Source organism: Crocodylus siamensis, chromosome 2 (assembly GCF_052110815.1).
Source record: "Crocodylus siamensis isolate JL-2025a chromosome 2, ASM5211081v1, whole genome shotgun sequence".
Taxonomy (NCBI): domain Eukaryota; kingdom Metazoa; phylum Chordata; order Crocodylia; family Crocodylidae; genus Crocodylus; species Crocodylus siamensis.
Genome location: NC_143396.1, coordinates 67,340,719 through 67,358,419, shown reverse-complemented (window position 1 = coordinate 67,358,419; position 17,701 = coordinate 67,340,719). Strand labels below are relative to the sequence as shown.

The following is a 17,701-nucleotide window of genomic DNA, read 5'->3' as shown; positions in this document are numbered from 1 at the left end:
ACATGGTCAGGTGGCAACAGGGCAGGCCCTACGAGGAGAGGCTACGGGACCTGAACCTGTTCAGCCTCCACAAGATTAGGGTGAGAGAGGATCTGGTGGCTGTCTATAAACTTAGCGGGGGGGACCAGTGGGGAACAGGAGAGTCCCTGTTTCCCCGAGCACTACCAGGAATAACTAGAAACAACAGCCATGAATTGACTGAGAATAGGTTCAGGCTAGACATCAGGAGGGACTACTTCAGTCAGGGCAGCTAGGATCTGGAACCAACTTCCAAGGGCAGTGGTGCTCGCTCCTATCCTGGGGGTCTTCAAAAGGAGGCTAGATAATCACCTAGCCATGGTTGTTTGACCCCAGCATCCTTTCCTGCCCATGGCAGGGGGTCAGACTTGATCCTCTCAGGTCCCTTCCAACCCTACCAACTGTGAAACTACATGGTTGAGAAAATTTCAACAATTTGAGTATCTTGTCTGAAATATATTTTATTGGACCAACCGCATGTTTGGGAGATCAGGCTAGTGTGCATCTGAAGTTGATGTCTCAAACACCCAAGCCTCTCAATCACAGATGGCTAGAAACCACTATCGGCCTTGTGACATATGGTAACATACATTCACACCAAGTCATGCCAAACACAGATTAGCCAAGGAGTACTTTGGAAGTCACCAGTCTGCAAAAACAATCAGATACAGTGTATAAAGCTTTTATAGCCTTAAAGCCCTCAGATATGTTTACACTGATATTTAAGATGGACTTTGAAGCCACCCTTAACAAGCTTGAATTGCATACACCACTTTCCCCTATCTATATTTTACCTTGTAGCCTGCACCAAAGCTGTCCACACTGGTTCTGATTTCTTGATCCCAGCATTAAGGTGCAACATAACTGTCCTTGCAGAGCCATTCTAGGATTCAGTCCTGTAGATGATTTGTCCATGTTTCTGGACAGTATTGAGAGGAAGTAGGGTGCAGGAAGCAAGAATGGTGGGATTGCTGCCGAGACTTCTGGTGCTTGAGGCGTGCAGCGTACCAATGAATTCCAAACACTCGCCAAAAGGAGAATGCTTAGAGACAACAAGTAGTGGACTCAAACTCATACCATCAAGTTCAGCAGAGCTTCCAGAGTTGGTCTGGACCAGTGATGTAGCTTCACAGCTGATAGTGTAGATGGTTGGCTGGTACAGCATCTATAGTAACTTCCTATGTCTCTAGTCTGAGCCTTAATTCCTAACATACCACTAGAGGGTACATTAAAGAGTCCAACTATGGGGGAGAAAACAGTCTTCTTCTAAGAAGGAAGTAGGGAAGAGAGATCTTTTAAGAGAAAAAAAGTGAGACAGATTAGAAAGTATACAGTAAAGGACACTGAAAATGAAGTGAAAGTCAATGTAGGACTCTATAGTGGGTTGTTAACCCTAAGCTAGGCCCAAGGGTCAGCCTTCCCCTTCCCTACCTCAAAGCAAACAGAATAATTAGACACTGACTACTCCCCTCTACAAGGCACCGGCTTCACTGAAGTGTTTCAATGTTGCCTTTCTTCTCAGCTTCCTTCCCTCCCTCCCCAGTGTTATCTCTTTGGGAGCTTTTTTAACTTCCTCCAGGGCCAGCCAATCATCCCTGTCAGCTACCCCAGAGCACTTCAGCAGGCAGACTATTACCCTCTAACCCCCTGCAGCTGGGCTCCAACCCCTGAGATATGCACCTTGTTACAGATGCCTTGCTATAAATACTGCACAGAGAAGATTTAAAACTAATGACCTTGAACAAAAGATAACTAGGGTCAGAGCTGAAGATTTAAATGACAGAACCCTAACAGTATCAGAAATCATAACAGAAAATATGATGTGTCAAAGAATGAAGGTATAAAAAAAAGTAGCCTTCAAAAGGAAAACTTAGTTACAGTTAAAAGGGGATTATCTGACCTGTCCATCAGGCCTATTAAACCAGGAGCTGCCAACCCATCTTATTTAAAATAAATAAATAAATTGCACACTAGTGAACAGATGAATGCACTGCATCACTTGTTTGATATGCTTCCTAAAACCTCCCATTTTACTTAACCAGAAGCCTTTCCCACCCCCAGTGTGTCTTTTTCATTTGGATAACAGACCAAAGTGCTCTGAGAAGCTTATGAAATGACATATTTACTAATATAAAATGGACAAATACTTCCTTAATTAAAAGAAATAAGATTAGATTATTAATCCCATTTTGTGAGTTCAAAAGAAAAAAGTTCAAATGAATATTTAAACATATTTAAGTTGACCCCCATATTCACATTCAAGATCAAAATCTTTAAATGGTGAATACTTTTAATCATCACATTAGTACAAATTACAGCAGCACTATACAAAAAATACATTACAGTTTCAATAAAAGAACAATAGTATTTCATTGACAGCTGTTTGCCACACAACTCTTAAAAGTTTAAAAAATGGAATTAAAATACTGTCAAGAATCTAAATTTAATTCACAAAAGTCAGCTTCTTTAGCTTGTACAATTCATCAAGTTATCAGAGAGGACCATGACAATGCATGATGCTTTGTATCAAGTTATAACAATATTAAATATTAAGAACTTCATGCCCCTTTGACAAGCACAGAGGAGAAAAATGAGCTTGATTCTTGTAGGTCTAGGTCTCAACATTATTTAACAAAGCTTTTTTTTTCCTTCATGTTTAACACAGAAGGACTCCCAGTATTTCCACAGGAAGGAGTGGGGAGAGCAAACAGAAGTATAGCAGTAACTATGGACAGTCATATCATAATTCATGCTGTTAATGAAAAACTCCTGCAGCCAGCAATTAAAAAAGCCCAGTGAAAGTTTTGCCTTTAGCTATGGAAATAAACTACATCACATACTTCATTCTACTAGTACTTCCATGAAAGCTTCACATTGTATACATGCATACTGATGCCATGTTTGGTCTGAAACATCTTCAGAGACTCAGCATTAACATAACATTAAAAATGTAGGTCAGAAGAGCAAAATTTCAGATTCATCCCCAAGGTTCTACTTAGCCCTAGATGTTATTCTCATTAACTGTCTCCTGTAGCTCCTGTTAGTTATACCCACTAACAGGAATACGCAGAGGCTTGCAAATAGTACCAACCAAGGCCCTGATGCTGTCCAATACCCAGGCTGGAGAACAGTTTATACTGGTCCAGAAGACACCCATTTGCAGCAGTACCTGATGAAAGCAACAGACACTTCCCAGGGGCTCTTAACTACCACATTCAGATGACCCTCACTATAGGAGCAACAGCCACCTAGAAGCAACATAACATCAGGGCACTGACACACTGAAGCTAACAGGTCTCAACTGCATTGTACTTCAAATTTGTTCTCCTACCCAGCATACATTTCCTTCCAATACATCAGGTCCTTCTTCCCAGAAATCTAATAAACTTTCTTTAAGTTACGGCAAAGTTTCACTTTCAACCCTGAATGAATGCTATTTGATACAGAGCAAGAGGGATCTGCAATAGTATCAGAAAATAAACCCAGCACCTTCAATATTTTAACACTGCCACATGAAAGAAGTGGTGCGACCGCTAGTTAACCGTGAAGCCTTCTGCTGTTACAAAGTGTCTCGTCTCCACCTCTCTGAATTATAAATTCTATTCATATCAATGGAGAAAAACAGAACTTACACATTTACTTTATCAAAAGCTGTCCTGGAGACAGCAATAAAAAGGAGCACTTCTGATCTACCATTACGTGACCTACAAGTTCTGAAGGCTAACTTTAAATAAGGATGAACAATTAGGACAATTTAGAAGTTAAGTACATGCTTGATGGTTTATTGCAATTTAAAAATTAAAACAAAAACAACTGGATTTTTGTTTTACATCTTGGGTCCCAGGTGCAGCAACTATATCATTCTAGCGTCACATATGAACTTCAATTGTGCTTTGAGAATAAAATAAAGGTTTGTGCAATTTCTAGTTGTCTGTTAAATGCCTCTCTTTTATAAATATAGTCTTTTCAGAAAACACTAATTAGAAAGAAAATTTCCATTTAAAACCAAATTTACAAGAAATTACATCATACTGCAGTGCACTTTAATCACCAAATGATGCAGATTACAATATTCTGGCACAAAGAATTTACAAAAGCATTAGAAATCGAAATCTGCTGATCAAATAAGAATGTTAGGCTAAGTAGAAATAATTCATAACCAAGCAGCACGAACGTTAGTGGGCTTAGGTCTCTGTAATGCCCCGCTGGATGAATCAGAAACTGGTCTCTCACTCCTATGACTGACGGCACTGGGTACACTGGATGCTCTGGAAGTTCCTCCTGTTAAAAAGCAAATAAATCCCATCTTAGCTGTAGCAGGTGGCTTATTACAATAATCATCATTATTATACCAGCCATTGCCATGGTTTCTGGGAAATGTCACAAAAACTAAAAGAGAAAACCAAAATCTTGGGTAGTTTAAAAGCATCACCAAAGGACTCGATCATATGCTGTAAAGGAAAAAAACAATCTTGCAGTGGCAATGTTATTAACAAAAGGACCTGATAGAGCGTAGGAATGAAGAAGATAAATTATATTGCTAAGATGTTTCTTTCCCCCCCCATGCGATTCATCTATTGAAAAAAAAAATTAATTATTATTCAAGATTACCACCATTTTAGAATCCTCACTTGTCAGAGAGACAGTGTAAAAATATCTAACATAAGGGCATACCATCTCAAAGCCACTTACTTGAAGGGCTAAGCTGGCTCAATGCAGACTTTCCTCGTCTTGCAGATGGTGAAGAACTTAGATAATTCATCTGGCGCTGATAGTCCAGCAACTGCTCTGAACGTTTCATACCCACTGTTGGTTTCACAGCTTCCAGTCTCTTCAGAAGAGCCTTAATTGAAGGAAAAAAAACCCCCAATTTTTAAAAGGTAGATATAATGTGTGTGTGTGCTTCTATGCACTCCTCCCCCCCCCCCGAAAATGGAAAGGATTCAGAGCTATAAACGTGCACAAAAAATGATCAGATTTGTACAAACCAGAACATTCTACAATTAAGCATTTGCTCTAAAATCAATATGGATCACTTCACTGGTGACCAACTTATGGTCCTACATCATTGGTTTGGAGTTTTGTTCTCTCTTTTAATTATATATGGAATATAACTATATTTTAAAACCACAAAATTATGCTTTTCACAACATTTTGTTAATATATTGTTGTGTCCTTCCATGGCAGGAAAAAGGAGGGAAGGACAGGAAGACAGGCTGAACCCCTGCCATCTCTGCCTTTATCTGTTTTTCAAGGGCTGTCTTTTATCTTTGCCCAACTCTGCATCTTCTGAATTTGATTAAAACAATTTTATGTAACCCTTCAAGAGGCCTGTACCACCAGTTAGTCTATTGACCTCAGAAGGGAAAAGATTGAACTTCAAAGGAGATACTGATATCAGTAGTGTCCTTCCAGTAAGGTAAAAGGGGTCCAGAAGGTCTTCTAAAGCTATTGTCCATTTTCCATAAACACTGATTATGCTTGCTGTTTAGTTACAGAATAAGTTAAATGCATCAGGAGCAGAAAGACACACTCATAATCTTAATACAATACAAACACTTCCAACATCCTTTATAACAAACTCAAGTTAGGAAGCCCAGATTAAGACATTTCCATAATTTTAAAGCAAGGAATTTTTTTGTAAATTAAAAAGGTAGAGGGACCCAGATAAACATGGGTAAGAAATTATTTTAGCATCTTTGTAATTTTAACACTCTTCACCTTCAGTTCTTGAAATTCATGGGACCTGGACACACTCCTCAGCTAGCTAGCTAACCAACCTCTGGCTTGACAATCATGAATGCACTTGTTTGACAGTGACAACCACCACTGGGTAGGGCTGTGACACAGACGCTACCAATTGGTACACGGCAGAATGCAATGAGAAGCCTCCATCCAAAATACTACAGCAGCCCTAGTTGGAAGGATGGTATTTTTTACGCATTAACTTCTCATGCTATAGTATTCATTGCTATAAACTATTAAAGTTTTACTTTATTCTTCCTCAAAAACAAAAAAACAACAACCCACAATCTGGGGAGTTGGGGGGTGGGGAAGAGAGAGAAGGGTATTATTGTTTGCAAACTGCTTTTGTAGCAACCAGCTTGAGAAAATATAGAAGAGTCATGAGTTGTCACCTGTTACTGTGACTGCAATTAAAGCCTACAAACATACAGTAGTTTGTGTATGGGAACCTGGAAACGTACATTGAGAGCGCACAAGAGAGGACAAGTCATTTTGGCTCTGATGCAGTACGTCACATGTGCTTGTAATGTGCCAGTCAGTTCATCATCAAGTGGAAATACCTCGGTAAGCAAAAGTCAAAGGAAGGACTTTAGCTAGAAATAGCTCCTGCTTAAAGCCCACTGCAAAACATGACATGCTAGACTAGCCTTTATATGTTACAGCCAATATTACCAGCATCTCTCCTATTCAATTATAGGAATCCTGATCTGTAACAGGAAATCTAAATTAATCATTCACATTCACTAATCCTAAAACTTTTACTTTGACAATGTATGCAGGCAGGCTAATTTAAAGGACCAGACATTTTTCACCCGTTGAAAGGGAAGCATGCAGTGAGCCTAAATTCCATTTGAAAAGTCTTTGTGGCGCTTACATACCAGAAATATCATGCGAATGCAGGCAGCCCTAAGCTTCTTAATATATTTATTTACTCCACATTCCCATATTATTCAAGAATTAAAGAAAAAAAATATACAATTACTTTTGACACATGTATAACCCCCTCCCCTGCAAAAAAAACAAACAAAAAAACCCCACCTAGTCACCATTTTATGCATGTATTTAGAAAAGGTTAATCATCTATTAAGGACAAAAACCCCACTAAGTACTAGGGATTTATAGCTTAAAAAAAAAAAAAAAAAAAAAAAAAAAAACCACCAAAAAAACATTTACAACTGAAAAAACAGATGAACAGTACTGGGTATTTAAACCCTGTTATATACAAGACACGTACACATTTTGTGGTGACAACAGCAACTTCTATCACTCCTAAGGAGCTCTCTGCTAAGAGAGGGAAGAATTAAAAGTCTCTGCTGAGAGCTGTATCAAAGCAAGTGCCATTTGTAGCTAGCATTCCGATTCTTGGACAGCAGCCTACTGCATGCGGAAATGAACCCACCAATACATTTGAAATGGCAGGCCTGACCTACTGAATCAGTGACCAAGAACTAAATGGCTCATTTTACTACCAGTTTTATAATCCTTCAAGTCCCTCACCAAGCATGTACTCGCGTACTGATGGTAAACTGCATTTTCTTTCAATTGTGTAGTTAAATCTCTCAAGTTTTAAGATGTTTTCTTTGAGAGAGTGTCCTGAAACACACCCTGAATAACTGTATTACAATCCCTGCTTCTTCCCCAGTGTTTAGTCTCTGTGGTCTCAATCCTATACTATTGCAATCATTGGAAGTCTAGCTACTGACTTCCACTTTTACAGGATCAGACCCAGCACAATAACCCTGTTTTTGGCATAAAGGTCATATTCCTGATCAGAATCCAAGGTCAAAGAGGAATATCCACATCCCCCACATTTTTAAATTAATTAATAGCCCTAATTGCTCTTAAAAACATGCGTTGCACCTGTTACCATTTTAGCCCACTATTGTTAGGCTTAAATCAACAGGATTAGGTCAGTACTTAGCAAATTGATGTGCTGTCCTGTTATCCCCCCTCCCCTGAAAAATAACACCAATGTTATTATACTTTTTATACTTATCGCACAATGAACATGACATGTTAAGCCATTGTTGTGGTTGGTTTGTATGAAGCCATAAATCAAATGTGTGGCATGTGCCAGACCAAGGGCTGCCGCATCCAGATGACAACAACCAGATGATTGTCAAGGGTCTGGAACCAGGTGAGGAGCCCTGGGGCTCTCTACACGCTAAAAAGCCTTGCCCTGGAGCTCATGAGGGGACAGCAGGGCAAGCAACAAGCCTATTGGGGTGTGGGAAACCATGTCCTTGGGATAAGGCAAGGGGCAGCCCTGGTTTGTGTCAGGGGCCTAGAGCTGCCCTCTGCAAAGGGCAGCTATGTCCTGGACTCAGTGCTGCCCCCTGCTCAATCCCAATGATCAGCTGATTGTCAGGATCAGCATGGTGGAGACCTGGTAGCTGACAGTCATGTAACTGGGCTCTGGGGAATTTTATGCACCATTCCTATCACCATTCCTATCTCCCCCCCCCCATCCATGTAAGGCATGGCAGGTCACCTGCTTCTGGGAATAGGGCATAAAAGTCCCTGGACCCCAGTCATGTGACTGCCTTAACATCTGCCAGCAACCTCAGAAACTGGGGAACACAGTAATAAAACAATGTAGGAGATGGTTGCTATTTAGTGGCTTAAAGTAATGCTAGTAGCAGTATTTAACAAAATAAGAAAGCACAACAAGTCTCAGCACTTTTCTTCAATAAACATTTCTCTGAAGTCTTTTCTCTGAAAGGGAGAAAACTCCCAAGTAACAACAAATACCTCTTCCCAGAACATTCAGTGTAAAGATTACAATGTTACTTTTCTTTGTTTTATGTTGCTCTTAGGTGCTTGTACCAGCTTCACTTTCACCATCAATTGAACTCTAGACTGCATGTGAATCCCAAACAGCTGACCATCAAGCCTTGACAGCTGTTCAAATTTATTTATACTATGTCTTCTCTAATTTCATTCTTTAGAGCTACACTATCCTTCTGCAGAGCAGAGAAGATAGATGATAAAAGTGAATTCAAGGATGTCTTTTTGTTCTTGTGCCTGGATGGATTTCTAACTCTCTTCCATTGTTATGGCTCTATTACATAGTTTTAAAATGCATTAACTGTAAGTTGTAAAACCCAATCCAGAGTTCTTCCACATACCATAAGACTAGCTGGACTCTAGAAAGACATTTTTTTCCGAGCAAGTTCCACCAAGAAGTTGAATGACAAAGCTGAGGGGAAAGCAGCAGCATAAGCAAAAAAGGACAACTGGTCAGATATCCTAAACCGAGGCTTAGCAACCATTTGCCACCAAGGGCTGCCACTTGCAACCTGGTCTGTCTGTGTGCATTGCCAAATCTCAACACCCTTGAATGGCCAAGCCATCTGTGCTTATCCTCAACGCTGATGCCCATCCCCAACAGAAAAGAGAGAATTTTGCAGCGAAAGTGAAGTGCACTTGTGAAAGAACAGCAGGGAAGGCTGCATGGCAGAGATGGGCAGCAGGTCACTGCTATGTGCCTCTGATCCACAACCCCCACCCCCCGCCAGATTGGATCTTTGTAGGCCGGATCTAGCCTGCAGACACAGGTTGCTGACCCCTGCCCTAAATAACAAAAATGTTCCCTGAGGACAGTGTATATGGTGGTGCAGTTAGCTAGTCCATAATTACTACAACTTCTATTGATGTACTTAGGACCCCTAGTCCTGAACTAGGATCTGTATAAAAGTGGTCCCCGCTGCAAAGAGCTTACAGTCTAACTAAATGCTCTGATGGTATACTTTTTTTAGTTCATAAAAATCACAGAGAAGTAGGGCTGGGAGAGGCCTCAGGAACTCACCTAGTTCGACCCCATTCCCTGAGGCAGAATGATCCTTATCCAAATTATCCTATACAGATCCATTGTCTAACTTAGCAAAGCAGGTCACTAACTCTTTTGTCCGTGGCAGGTATTCAGGGACATGTTTAGTAATCCAACATCCAGGTATTTTTTCCTGATCAAGGAGGTTGTAGCTGAGACTCCTTCCTCTGAGGGGTAGAGAGGTTATTTCGAATGACCAGAGCCACTAGAATCTATACTGGATTTTTGTCACAAAGTTCTCTTTAACCACAGCTTTTTATTATATCATCAAGTTCAAATCAATCTTGTTTCAGAAAGTAAAGACACTTTAATTCCGAGGTGCTAGAAGGATCCCCATGTGTCCTGGCCTCTGAGGTTCTGTCTGCACGTAATCTTCCAAGCTTCTTCAACATGCTAGAAAATTACTTTCTCCTGTGATGACAAACACATTCTGTTACTATTTCCCCCATGACAGATAGGGATCAATGAGCCAACTGAGCAGTGTCAGTCTCACTTATATATACAGATAACTTAAATGTCTAGGATCATCTCTATTTTCAGTTTATTCCTGTCCAGCATCCCCAAAATAATGCAAGAGGAAAAAACAGACTCTCTTTCAGCAATGTCATCTTTTACTGACTTTCTATTCCCAAATTTCAAACTCCTAATCCTTGTTCTCAAGCAATGATTCTCTACTGGGGTCCTTTTAAGGGTGCTGGTGGATGCTATGGGGTATTAGTGCTGTTAAGTGTGCAAACACATACCCAAGATAAACCTAGAGGTTTCAAATAGGAATCCATAGTGCCAAAAATATTCTGATCTGTTGTAGTCTGAGTTCCTCGCAATAGAAGAATCGCTCTATTTTTCTATAGTCAAAAAACAAGTTAAATTAGTTGGGAGCTGCTAACTTCAGAAAAGTTATGAAACAGTGCCTTGAGTCTGAAAGAGTTGATAACCATTCTTTTCAAGAATCTACACCTCAAGACATCCTCCTTGCATTTCCCCCACTACAATGTATATTTTACTTGTTCCTCTTTAAGGATCTTTTATCTTCCCCTCCTATTCATACGCTCGTCTCTGATTCATGCTCCCCTCAACATCCACAAAAGCTTTTCTTCTGTTCATGAGAAAATGTTTTCCTTTGTAAAATATCTAAAAAAAAATTGCCTTTGTCTGGCTTTCCAGTGTAGGAATGGGGCTACCTACTCCTGTTCTACCCACTAGCGAAAAGTAAACAGCCCAGAAGCAATGTATTATTTCCAAGAAAAACACTTTATATAAACACCATCCAACTACCTATGTTAACATGACATTATTACTTCTCATCTTCCCTGCCCTCTAGTTATTATGGTATATTATCAGTGTATTAGACTGCAAACATCTCAGGACAAGTATCCAAAATAATCTGTTTTGGAAGTACCCTGTGTATCAGTTCTGATAAAAAACAGCACTTACGCACTTGTGATCAGTAGTAATGAAAGTTATTCCACACTGTCCTCCCCTTGTATATGGTAACAGTTTTGGAAAGAATCACTTCTAAGGATGTCAAAAAACACACTGGTTCATTTTCAGGCCATTTCCCTGAAGCTTCCAATGCAGTTTAAATTATATTGTTTGCTTATCTACTGGTAATATGGTCTCATGGGTAGCTTAATAATTATTAATGGCAATGACATTTAATTGTGACAAATCATAACCTATGCATAAATGAATCAGAGACTAAGAAGTTAAGTACTTGTATGCTTGAGTTTTGAGGTCCCTAAATACACATATATGCATGCTAGTAGCACAAAACAACCTAAAGGTTTGTAAGGTGTCGAATACATGCCAAGCCTATGCATGTATACTCTATACCTAGGTACACAAAACAGGTGGATTCATTTATGTCAATACAGATCAAGATATATGCCAGCAGATATTAAAAAAATAAATTTAACACTAGTAACATTCTGTTTCTCTTTCCATTAGGCAAAAATAGGTTGAGGGAGAGAAAGAAGACAGACTTCCAAGGGCGATGCATTTTGTGAATCAAGAGTGTCCTCTGCTGGCAAGTTACATTTTTCTTGCTAATTCAAATAGCAGCCTGAAATCTGAACAGATGGCCAAAAATGATTAACCAGTCCTCACTTACACAAACAGAGGATCCAACAGCTAATGGAAAAATTGGACATCTGTGGGGAATAAAACTAGAAAAAGGGCAGCCATGAGAATGAAATACTCTCTCATTTTGTGACTGCTGTTGCTTGAGCTATGTATTGTGTTCTGCATTTTCGGTTTTTACCTAATTTCACCGATAAATTACCTGATTTTTTTTTTTTTATTGAAGTTATTTGGTTTCTACTGATTTATACACGTTTTTCACAAGCCGCCCATACCTCCTGGGACCTGTGCAGCCGTGGGAGCTGCTACTCCCTCCCCGTACCCCCCAGATGAGCTGCAAGTCTGTCCCATGTCCTGCCTCTGCTAGGCAATGTCTGGCAGGGTGGGTACAGGGGTCCCAGGGGCTCAGTCGCCTCTGGCCCAGAGGCACAGCTGAGGCTGGCCCCAGCCTGGCCCACCTGCTCTGGGTCCCCTAGGCAGTGCAGGGAGGCAGCTGGGGCTGGTGCTAGGCTGGCAGGGTGGTGGGTTCCTCCCCTCCCCGAACAGAGACTTTCCCACCTGGAGGGACGTGCGTGCAGATGTGCGCATGCTTGGCCCCCGCAATTTATTATTTTCCCCCCATTTAAACTGATTTTTTTGCTTTTCTTCCTTTTATCCCGATTTCAACCCATTTTTTATGTTTGGAAGAGAAACCCTGAAAAAATTACCAGAAATTTAAAAAAAAAAAAAAAAAAAAAAATGAAAATGCAGAACACTAGGTATGCTGTACCCCTTTGCACTGAAGGTCTGCGCACAAGTTAGAATAATTTCTTGCAGCATGAACCACTGGAGCCATGAATGACACATAATTATAGCCTTAAAATGGAGGCAGGAAGAAAGGGCAGAGTTGACCTGAGGCTCCCTTAGTTCCTTCAGCATGAATTATGACTCCATAAGAGACAGGACGCAAGGCAGGATGTGGAACAGCCACATAAAATGCATCTCCACGAATACGCTACAAAATGGGTGAGTAACCTTTTCTTCTTCTTCAAGCATTTGCAAGAGCACCTGGTGGACTGCCTGAAAGTCAGCTTACAAAGGAATCATAGAACAGCTTTCCCCAAACCTGCAGCTGCACTGGAAGCAAGGATCATGGTGCAAGGCCTGGCAAAAGTATTAGTCAAAAAAACAAATCTGCTGGGCTGAAAATGTCTATTATAAAGCAGGTCTCGTGTCAAAATTTTCACTACTATCTAACAATATGATAGTCATTATAAACTAAAATTGTACTTTTATGCATTTATTATTTGACTATCCTTATCAACAGCCACATTACAATTAAAACTAGATTTCTCTTTGCCACTAAAATAAGTTACCATGGTTACCATACAGGTTCAACATGATGGGAGTAGGAGAGTGCTAGAGCTACTGAAAATGACTGCTAGCTATACACTCAGTTATTTCTGAGAGTTTAAATTTTGCTTTTCATGTGTTTAATGGGTTTCATTGCTGAAGTTTTTTCTTCTTCATTCCTGGTCTTAAAGAAATTGTACTTGTTGAATTAGAATGGTGGGTATATTTCATAGATTTCACAGACATTCCGGCTGGAAGGGACCCCAGAGGATCATTGAGTCCAGCCCCCTGCCCCAGGAAGCTGTTATTCCCTTCAGATGGAACAGTGATACAAGACACAAGTGCCATATCATTTTAAATGCATTTCATATACTGCAAACAGTTCCATTTTTATCAAGGAAAGGTACATTTTTCTATCAAATATACATGAATATTATGCATTCACATGCTATAGTGGCATGCAAGTGTCTAGATATTATTCCATATTCCTAACATTTTTCAGTTCCTGTCACTGATGTATCAGTATAATTTATGATGCATCAACATCATGATTGTAGCCTTCCCACAATAAAATTGAAAAAAATTCTAACAAGATGCTTCAAATACTCTTTTAATAGCTTGGTTAGCATCAAATAGGTAGCCTTTCCCACTTCACCAATCCAAAACTATAATACTTCATAACTTACCAGATTCTCTCTTTCAATCCTCTGCTGTTCCTTTTGCCTGTTGAGGGCACTGTGGTATAACTTAGGAGGTGGGAGAGTAGACTTCTTCAGTGTGGCACTTTTGCTCCTTGGCTTTGTAGACTGTCTGGACAGTTCTTTTAAGAGCCTTTGGTTTTCCCGATCAATTTGTCTTACTTCCTCATTTGTGAAAGAGTAATTTTTTCTTGATCCTTTAGATGGCGGATCAATGACCATCTTTTGCTGCTCTTTCTTCTCCAAGTGTAGAAAAGCTTAAAAATGTGAAAGAAAAAGTGGTCAGATGAAAACAGTAAATAAAAAAGTTATTTTTCTACAGTTCTCTGGTTTACTTTAGACAGAAATACAAAGTTGAATTTCTGAACATGTGTGCCTGCATATCAGTGGTGCCAGCCACCATCAACCCACTGACTTTAACAGAAGTTGCCTGGCCTCTGAAAAAAATCAGGCCACCTATTTAGCTTGAACACTTTTGGAAGCAAGACTTCCACAAACACTGGAGAACTGTTTGACAGGTGTTGAGCATCTGCAATGCTCAATTGTCATGGGGTTGAGAAGTGCCAAGCACCTACATCTGAAGCTCAGGCCCCACAAAGTCACCTCAGCCTTTAAAAGGATCATCAGTATGCAGGCACACATACAAAGTACATGCTGTAAATGCTTTCATAGAACTACCTATTATTTAGAAAGGGAACAGTACAATTTGTTATGGACAAAAACTGACACTTTGCAAAGCTGTCTCCTCTGATTGATCAGCTCACCGTCCTGATCAGTATAAGCCAGGGGCCATGCAGCAAGAGCTTACTAATTGGTGCCTTTACAGTTATGCTCCCTCACAGAGCCAGCCTTATGGGTGGGTGATGTGAACAACCACCCAGGGCACTGAAAATCAGGAGGGCACCACACACACATGATAAGGGGGAAGGGGAGGAGGAAAACAAACAAACAAACAAAAAGATTGGGCTTCAAAAGGTGTCTCAAGTTGGGCACCCCAAAATTAGGCCATGCAAAAACACCAGGCGACAAAACTAACATCTTTAACGATTTCTTTGCCTCTGTCTTCCTAAGTAGGGACCAAAACAGCCACTTCCCTGCTGGGCCCCCCTTGGGACCTAGGGGAGGCACACCTGGGCCAAGGGTTAGCGAGGAACTAGTTAGGGAGCTTCTGGAGGGGCTGGACGTTTTCAAGTCAGCTGGCCCAGATGATCTCCACCCTAGAGTTCTAAAGGAACTGCCCGAGGTCATTTGCAGGACCCCTGGCCCGGCTTTATGAGCTCTTGTGGTGCTCTGGTGTGGTGCCAGAGGATTGGAAAAGGGCCAATGTGGTTCCCATCTTCAAAAAAGGGAGGAAGGAGGACCTGGGAAACTATAGGCCAGTTAGTCTTACCTCAATCCCAGGCAAGCTGTTTGAGAAAATTATTCTGGCGCACATCCAGGAGGGGCCAGCAGGAGACTGCATGCTTAGGGGCAACCAACACGGGTTCATCAGTGGCAGGTCCTGTCAGACCAACCTGGTGGCCTTTTATGACCAGATCACCAGATCATTAGATGCAGGGACAGCAGTGGACATAGTCTTCCTAGACTTCCGGAAGGCTTGTGACACTGTCTCTCACTCCATTCTCATTAAGAAACCGGGGTCGCCAGCTGGCTGGAGGGCTGCACCCAGAGGGTGGTAGTGGATGGGTCCTTCTCAACCTGGAAGGACGTGGGCAGTGGGGTTCCGCAGGGCTCGGTCCTCGGGCCTGCACTGTTCAACATCTTCATCAGTGATTTGGATGAGGGGGTAAAAAGCACCCTGTTCAAATTTGCTGATGACACTAAGATGTGGGGGGATGTGGGCACACTAGAAGGAAGCAACAGGCTACAATCAGACCTAGACAGGCTACAAGGGTGGGCAGATGTGAATAGGATGGGGTTCAACACAGACAAGTGCAAGGTGATGCACCTGGGGAGGAACAACCGGCACCATACCTACAGGTTAGGGAACTCCTCTCTTGTCAGCACGGAGGCGGAAAAGGATCTTGGAGTCATCATCGACTCCAAGATGAACATGGGCCAGCAGTGTGGGGAGGCAGTTAGGAAGGCCAACCGCACCTTGTCATGCATCCACAGATGCATCTCGAGCAGGTCCAAAGAGGTGATCCTCCCCCTCTATGTGGCACTGGTCAGACCGCAGTTGGAGTACTGCGTCCAGTTCTGGGCGTCGCACTTCAAGAGGGATGTGGTCAACATGGAGAGGGTCCAGAGGAGGGCCACTTGTATGATCAGGGGGTAGTAGGACAGGACCTATGAGGAGAGGCTACAGGACCTGAACCTGTTCAGCCTCCAAAAGAGAAGACTCAGGGGGGATCTTGTGGCCTGTTATAAACTAGTCGGGGGGGGACCAGCAGGCATTGGGGGAGTCACTATTCCCCTGTGCACTGCCAGGAGTGACCAGGAATAATGGTCACAAGCTGGCAGAGGGTAAGTTTAGGCTAGATATCAGGAGGCGCTACTTCATGGTCAGGGCGGCTAGAATCTGGAATCAACTTCCAAGAGAAGTGGTACAGGCTCCTACCCTGGGGGTCTTTAAGAGGAGGTTAGAGGAACATCTTGCTGGGGTTGTTTGACCCCAGTACTATTTCCTGCCATGGCAGGGGGTCGGACTTCATGATCTGCTCAGGTCCCTTCCGACCCTAGAAACTATGAAAAACAAAAACAAAAAAAACCCCAAACCAAAAAGCCACTAATCATTTTAAAAAACCTGGCCTAAATGCTTCTGCTCCGATCCTAACATGGTTCACTGGTTCCTACAGATTTCCTGTGAGAACTAGTGAACTTTACCAGCCAGAAGAATCTCCTAATAAGTTGAGGACCAAACTCTGGCAACAGAAACTTCAAATCAGTTCATATCAACAGAGATAATTACCAATATAGTATGCAAGTCACCATATCAGACTATTGAAAAAGCAAGTAATAAAACAGATTTAAGAAGTGTAAACCTTGAAAAGCATCTTTACAATTTAGCAAGTCATTTCTAAAAGAACATAAAGGCAGTTATTTACCAAAGCCATTCAGTAATACAGACCTGTGATGTGATTTACCTGGATAAACCTACAGGGGACAAAAAAAAAAAGGAAAAACACAGAAGATAACTAAAACCACAGAGCTTACATATAAACACAAAACTGCACCGTTCGCTCCCAGCACAACTGCATCAAGTATATTCCTGTGGAAAGAACAAAGTCTACCTGGAAGTTACTTGAATAAGTTTGAAAGAGAAAATTATATCACGTACAACAAACATAATTGCTAACTTAATTACCAAGACGCAGCTGAAGATAACAGATTTCATCTTTTGCTCCCCATGCCCTACAGCCATACTACCCAAGATTCTTTAAGTCAAGGAAGCCCTGTATTTGGATGGAAGGTAAGAGATAAAAACAAGTTGTTGCACAAAGACCCATTCAATCTAAGCCCCTATTATGGTACTTAGTGCCCTAAGTGGCTGGTGCAAATCTCTCAACAGAGACATAAAACCAAAAAGGTGTCAGTGGAGATGCCAACACAGCTTTCACAGAATAAAGACGTGTCATCACTAATATTCTGGCCAAATTCCACTCTCGGAATTACATTGTGAATAATTAAATTTCATTTATAATTTCAATGAAAACACAGTATTCCTCACTTCCTGCTTTAACTGGTTGTTTAACTTGACTATGTATTGTTAATGTGTTTGTCACAATTCATCCCCATCCCACAGGTGGGTGTTCTTCCATCCTCCAGGTATACAATTAGTAGACTTGACAAAGCATTTAAAGATCTTTAGCTATAAATGCACATCAATATTTATCATCTCTCTTGATAAATCTTTACCACTTGCACTTGTAAGAAGTTATCAGCATATAGCAGTGAAAAGAACAAGGAAGATACAGAGGCAAATACCTGTCTCATAGTTTCAGTACTAGTCTGAAAATTCTTTTAGGAATGCCCAGAGAGATCCAAGAAACTTCTCAAC

The 17,701-nt window shown here is 41.2% G+C and overlaps 1 protein-coding gene across 2 annotated transcripts in view; it reads right to left on the bottom strand.

Moving 5' to 3' along the window:
* Positions 1–476: 476 nt before the first annotated feature.
* Positions 477–17,701, bottom strand: part of CFAP97 (cilia and flagella associated protein 97) — a 43,671-nt gene continuing 26,446 nt past the window's right edge. For both annotated transcript variants that reach the window (XM_090036096.1, XM_090036098.1), the window contains exons 4-6: positions 13,690–13,958; positions 4,711–4,861; positions 477–4,299 (exon numbers count right to left, since the gene is read on the bottom strand). In XM_090036096.1, coding sequence (XP_089892222.1) covers positions 4,172–4,299; positions 4,711–4,861; positions 13,690–13,958 — 548 coding nt within the window. In that variant the 3' untranslated portion in view covers positions 477–4,171. The remainder of the gene's footprint in view (positions 4,300–4,710; positions 4,862–13,689; positions 13,959–17,701) is intronic.